The sequence below is a fragment of the Babylonia areolata genome, chromosome 9, assembly GCF_041734735.1.
Source record: "Babylonia areolata isolate BAREFJ2019XMU chromosome 9, ASM4173473v1, whole genome shotgun sequence".
NCBI lineage: Eukaryota > Metazoa > Mollusca > Gastropoda > Neogastropoda > Buccinidae > Babylonia > Babylonia areolata.
This window is the reverse complement of record NC_134884.1, coordinates 22971724-22978554: the sequence shown is the minus strand read 5'-3', so window position 1 is coordinate 22978554 and position 6831 is coordinate 22971724. Positions and strand designations below refer to the sequence as shown.

At 45.3% G+C, this 6831-nt stretch overlaps 1 protein-coding gene across 1 annotated transcript in view; it reads left to right on the top strand.

The window, feature by feature from the left end:
• The window catches only part of LOC143285593 (uncharacterized), a 148378-nt gene that overhangs the window by 97473 nt on the left and 44074 nt on the right, over positions 1 to 6831 (top strand). Inside the window, exons 33-35 of the mRNA XM_076592986.1 lie at positions 3595 to 3837; positions 5830 to 6060; positions 6253 to 6483. Coding sequence (XP_076449101.1) covers positions 3595 to 3837; positions 5830 to 6060; positions 6253 to 6483 — 705 coding nt within the window. The remainder of the gene's footprint in view (positions 1 to 3594; positions 3838 to 5829; positions 6061 to 6252; positions 6484 to 6831) is intronic.

Genomic DNA, 6831 nt, shown 5'->3' with positions numbered 1-6831 from the left:
TTCTTCTTCGTCGTCCTCTTCTTCATCTACTTCTTCTTCTTCTGCAACTCCCATGTTCATATCAGTTGTTCAAGCAGGTCTTACTGAGTTCAGACAAATCCATATACCCTGCACCACATCTGCTAAGCAGATATCCATGTTCACTCATGTATAAGTGGGATTTTTCGTGCGTGATCATTTTTTTCCCCACCATATATAGAGCCATACTCCATTTTCCAGTAGACAGCCATATTCAGTTTTCCAGGGTGTGTGTGTGCTGTGTATGTTCTTGTTTCAATTGCCTCACCATATGCTGATATGGATTCCGGGAACTCCAACCTGTACGTTTGATCTTCAGCATGCATATAATCGCAGGAATGTGGTTGAGGCACTAAGCAGGTTTGGACATCTTATGTCTCGGAGAAGTCAGGAAAAATATGCACCCTCATAGTCACCAGGCACCACAACTGGGATTGGAACCTGGTACCCTCAGATTGAGAGTCCAGTACTTCAACCACTGGGCTGTTTTGTGGTGTCCATGTGTGTGTGCAGATTTTGGGTGTTCTTTGGTGTGGGTATTGTTCTCAGAGTGTGTGACTTGTTTATCTGTTTATTTGTTTATTCATTTATTTATTCATTTTAAACATGTTGTTCACTAGGTGGTTGATTTAAGAGTATATTTTTTTCTTATGTTTTTTTGTTGTTGTTTTTTTCAGTTTGACAAAGCAAATGCTCTTGCATGCTTGTCCACATGATCGCGCAAGCTTATATCATTCATTTTCACATGCATGTATGCACACATGAATGCATGCTCACTCACACATATGCATGCAAACATTATCACACACACATACACATTGCATGCATGCATGTGTACATACATTTTTGTACATATACATGCAGACATGCACACATACACACACATGCATGCACATATTCTCTCTCTCTCTCATTAACTCACAATGCACAAGAAGCACTTTTGTTCTACAGGTTTTAGTTAGTATGTATTTTACATTGTGTTGTCATTACGTGATCACCATATTGTGTACTTTTGACCTCTTTCTAGGGGCCGGAAGGCCTGGAGATTAAAGTTTTTGTTCTTGTTCTCTCTCTCTCTCTCTCTCTCTCTCTCTCTCTCTCTCTCTCTCTCTCTCTCTCAACCCCAAGACATCAAAGTGTTTCTCTTTTTTGTCCTCTGGTGTGGGTGATCTGTCTTTAACCCCATGACTGCTGTTGACGATAATGACAATGCTCATCACTGAAGGGCTTTAGCGGAGTGATGGCCTAGAGGTAACGCGTCCGCCTAGGAAGCGAGAGAATCTGAGCGTGCTGGTTCGAATCACGGCTCAGCCACCGATATTTTCTCCCCCTCCGCTAGACCTTGAGTGGTGGTCTGGATGCTAGTCATTCGGATAAGACGACAAACTTAGGTCCCGTGTGCATCATTCACTTAGCACACGTAAAAGAACCCACGGCAACAAAAGGGTTGTTCCTGGCAGAATTCTGTAGAAAAATCCACTTCGATAGGAAAAACAAATAAAACTGCACGCAGGAAAAAATACCGCAAAAATGGGTGGTGCTGTAGGATAGTGACACGCTCTCCCTGGGGAGAGCAGCCCAAATTTCACACCGAGAAATGTGTCGTGATAAAAATAAATACAAATAACTGAGATAAGTCAGATGTCACAGGTCAGTCACCATTCTTCCTTTCTCCCCTTGTGACTGCAATACTTTTGTTCAGTAAAATCAGTCACTTTAGTACTCAAGCAGTACTTGTGTTTCACATCCATGCTGCATTGATTTCGTTTCATCAGGTTCGGCAGTCATGGGGTTAAAGTCATCATGTATGTGTGTCTAAAAAATGTGTGTTTTTAAGGAATGTATTTCTTTCTAATCTAAGCATTATTTACTTGATATTTTTATTGTTTGGTGGATCATGCTTTTTCATTCATTCTGTGAACGCATTGGATTGAGCTGTTGTAATGTTTTATTCTATGTTTATATCTGGCTCGATGATGTAAGGCGCTTTTAGCAGCATCAGTACTGGATATCGCGCCATAAAAAAGTTATGAATTATTATTATTATTATTATTTAGCTTCATTCGGTTGGTTTGGGTGTTTTTTTTCACTGTGATTTTCAGTTGTTCAGTTCTGTTTTACACCGCATTTTGTCTTTTGATCCTGGTTTTATGTCCCTCTTTTGGTTTGGTTTTCATTGTTGTTATGACTGTGCTGCAGTTTTGTGGCTGGTCATTCAGTGTGTGTGTGTGTGTGTGTGTCCACAAGCATTGTCAGATGCACTTGCATGAAATTATGTGTGGTGTAATGTGCCAGTGTGTGTGCTCTTGCATGTCTGAACTTTGTGCATGTGCCTGTTAAGTGTGCGGTAAGGCGAGAGGTGTGTGTGGAAGTAAAAGAGAGAGGTGGAGTGTGCATGTGTGTGTGTGTGTGTGTGTGTGTGTGTGTGTGTGCATGCAAGTGTATGAGTGTCTGTATGAGACAATGAAAACATTAAGAGAAAGGGCAACAGCCTATGAAGGCATGTTGTGCAACGAAGGGAGTTTGTGGAGGGATGGTCAGGAGGCAGAGGAGGAGGCTTCTGATTTATGTGGAATGGGATGGGGGGATGAATTTATGGGTTAGATATTGGAGGAGGAGAATAATGTGTGTGTGTGTGTCTGTGTGCACATTTGTGTGAAACTGTGATTGTATATCAGCATACATACTTTCTCAACTTAATAATAAATTAACTCACCTTTTAGCTCATTCACATTTTATTCTATAATGTTGTTTTGCAAAACATGTCAAACTAGCAAAATTCCCTGTACCCCACCATAGTACAGACAAACACAAACACAAAGACTTTTACCTAAAAAAAACCCTGACCAACTGCTCCCCCACCCCTTCCCCCCACCGACAAACAAACCAAGACTTGAACCCCTTTAGCTCATTCACATTTTAATTCTATAACATTGTTTTGGCAAAACATATTGAACTAGCAAAATTCCTGGTACCCCTCCATAATACAGACAAGTGCAAACACAAACCAAAGACTTGAACCCATAAAACCTCTGTGTGACTGCTCCCCCCCACCCCCACCCCCTCCCCAGACAAACAAACCAGGGCTGGAACCTCTTTAGCTCATTCACATTTTATTCTGTAACATTTTTTTCTTACAAATATATCAAACTAACCAAAATTCCCTGCACCCACCGAAGTATAGACAATCAAACACAAACACAAACCAAAGACTTGAATCTAAAAAACCCCTGTGTGACTGCCAAGGCTTGAACCCCTTTAGCTCATTCATGTTTTTTGTTGTTGTTGTTGTTGTTCTTTTGAAAACATGTCAAACAAGCAAAATTCCCTGTATCCCACCATAGTACAGACAAACAAACACTCACAAACCGAAGACTTGAACCTGAAAAAATAAACCTGTGTGACTTCCCTGCCCTCCCTCCCCAAAACATATACACAAACACACACATACACACACACACACACACACACACACAAACACACACCCACACACACATAACACACACCAAAGACTTGAACCTAAAAAAAAAACCCACTCTCTGTGACTGCCCTGCCCCCCCTCCACCACCCATCCAGATGAAGAACGTGCAGCGCTCCAACGAGCAGCTGAAGGGGGAGCTGGCCCTGACGAAGAGCAGCCACGAGCAGGAGGCCAAGCAGCTCCAGTGCGACCTTGATCTGGTGCGGGACGACCTGAAGATGACCCGGGAGGAGCTGGGGGAGGCGCAGAAGCGGGTGGGGGACGGGAGGAGCACCATCGCCAGCCTCAACAAGGACCTGGAGCGATACAAGAAGCTGCAGGAGGAGAGCGCCATGGAGGTACAGGGTGTTGGTGGATGTGGGGGGAAAGGGGTGGTTGGGGGGTGTGGGTGGATGGGGGAGGGGAGGGGTGGATGGGGGTGGGGAGGGGTTGTTGGGGGAGGGCAGGGGGGTGTGGGTGGATGTGGGGGGAAAGGGGTGGTTGGGGGAGGGGATGGGTGTGGGTGGATGGGGGTGGGGAGGGGTTGTTGGGGGGGAGGGGTGGTGTGGGGGTGGATGGGGGAGGGGAGGGTGGTTACGGGATTGGGGTAGGGGGGTGGGTGGGGGTGGATGGGGGAAGGGGGTGGTTACGGGATGTGGGTGGATGGGGGAGGGGAGGGGTGGTTATGTGGTTATGGGCTGGGGGTGGTGGGGTGGATTTGTTGGCTTTGTTGGGTTGTTTTTGTGTGTGTGTGAATTTGTGTTTGTGTGTATTTTTTGACTGTTGCATGCTTGTGTGTGTTTTTTTGTTTGTTTTGGGGGTGTGTTTTTTTTGTGTTGTTGTTTTTTCTGTGTGTGTATGTTTTGTGTGTATTTTCTGTGCATGTGTTTGTGTTTTTTGTGTGTGCTTTTTTCTTGTTGTTTTACCTATGTCTGTGACTCCTGTCCTTTGTGACTGTGTTTCTCTCTAGTTCTCATCTCTCTCTCTCTCTCTCTCTCTCTCTCTATATATATATATATATATATATATATATATATATAATTGTGTGTGTGTGTATCACGTTTTATGCATCTCTGTGTCTCTGTTTCTTCCTTCTCTCCCTCTTTCTTCTCTGTTTCTCTCTGCTCTCTCTTTCTCTTTCTGCATCTATCCCCACCTCTGTTTCCCCCGCCCCCGCCCCCCTCCCCCCACTGCTCCCCTCCTCACTCTCTCTCTCTCTCTCTCGCATGCATCAAAATTTGTCTCATTGAAATGGTTTTCATGTTTCTACATATGTATAAATTGCAAAGAAAGGAAACTACTTTCCACTGTAATTTCAGCTGTGTACACCTGTCAGCTGGTTTTTTTTGTTTTATTTAATGGTTAATTTCAGTATACTTTCTCCATGTTTTCCCCGTCAGTGTGGCAAACAGCTAAGGCTGTTAGGGTAGGTAGGCCTAACTGCAAACAGTGTGTACCGCCCCACTTTGAAACGTCCTCACCACACATATTTTACAATTAAACATCTGCTTCGTTCTCGTTCTGATACCTTAATGAATATTCATTTCCAAGAACCAGTCAAACATCAGTTATTTCTGGCTATTTCCACGCTCTTTCTTCTCTTCACGTACCACTGCCAACCAAGTCCGCAAACATGCTCGCACAGTCCAAAAATCAAGGGAAGCAAGCAAATAGGACTTGAAATTTGACATAGTTAAAAATAGCTGATTTAACTGGATGTGTAGTATGAATTGTGCATTACCAGTGCTGGGAGAATTTAAAAAGCGTGTTGGTAGCAGATCATATTATCAGTTTTCACAGGAATCTCCAAATAGTGTCATTTGCAAGTAGACCATGGGGTATTTTGACGTGTGTATTCATGAACAATGTTGCACAGTTAATGAATGCTCTCAAAAGTGTGAGCTTTTGTATGTGCATAAGGGGGGATGGGGGGTGGTGGTAAATGTGTGTTTGTGTGTGTGTGTATGTGTGCATGCGTGATAAAAACCAACAATAAAACAGTCTTGTATGATATTCCAATAATATGTTATATCTAATGAATTTAAGACCTGTTTCTCTTTTCATTGTCCACATCCACCCAAACTCATTGTCCACAATTAGACTTGCCAGTTTGCATTAACCCTCAGACACCCCTGCTATTTCAGCCATTGAAAACAATGTCGAAAAGGAGCAGAGGAACTTTTCCTGATGCAATCTATCTGAGAAAGCCTTCAAAAACAGAAGAGCTATATTTGATGATTGTAAGACCTATTATCTGTACAATACACACATCGAGGTGGTCGCTTCGAATGGATCGTTCACAATTAGGCCTACCTTCTCTTAATTCCCTTGGGGCTGAATGGGTTTGACAGATCAGCCGCCAGACGGACACACTGAGGGACACGGAGAAGGTGCTGGCGGAGACTCGTCAGCAGGTGGGCAAGCTGGAGGAGCAGGTGGAGTCTGGGAAGGACGAGGCCGAGCGGTTACAGGCCACGGTCAGCATGTACCGGCACAAGTTCGAGGAGAGCAGCCAGGGCGTGCAGAGCCTGGAGGCGGCCCTCAACAACCTGCAGGACAAACTGCAGGACAGCCGCGCAAAGGTGGGGCAGCGGGGCGTTGTGGAGGGTTTGAGGTGGGTGGGTGTTGGTGTGTGTGGATAGGGTGGGGTGAGGGTGTTGGTCTGTGTGTTCTGGGTGATGTGTGCGTTCTGTGTAGTGTTTGTGTGTTCTGTGGGGTGTGTGTTTGTATTCTGTGTAGCATGTCACCCCCATAACACCATTCTCCACTGACAGGAGCAGGACAAGGACCAGCGCATCGAGCGGCTGCGTAAGGAGCTGGAGAGCCTGGACTGCGCCCACCGTGACGCCCAGACCCAGGTGTCCAAGTGCGAGGACGTCATCGCTCAGCTGACGCGGGAGCTCAACAACAGCCAGGGCGACCTCAACTCCTCCAACTCACGCATCAGGGACTGCGAGAAGGACATCGCCGGCCTCAAGCAGAAGCTCCAGGAGTCGCAGATGGAGGTGGGGGGGTGGGAGGGAGGAGGGGGTGGATGGTGGTGGGGGAGGTCTTTAGCAGTTTGGTGTGTGAATGGTTGGGGAAGAATTTTTTTGTTGTTGTTTTTTTGTGTGTGTGTGAAAAAGACATAACCAATCTCAAACAAAAGCTCCAGAAATCGCAGTTGGAGTTGGGTGTTGGAGGGAGGGATGAGGGTGTAGTGGGGGGTCTTTAACGGCTTGGTGTGGGAATGGTTTGAGCAGGGTTGGGTTGGGTTTGTTTTGGTTTTGGTTTTTTTTTTGTGAGAAAGACGTCGCCAAATTCAAACAGAAGCTCCAGAAATCGCCGTTGGAGGTAGGGGTGGAAGAGAAGAG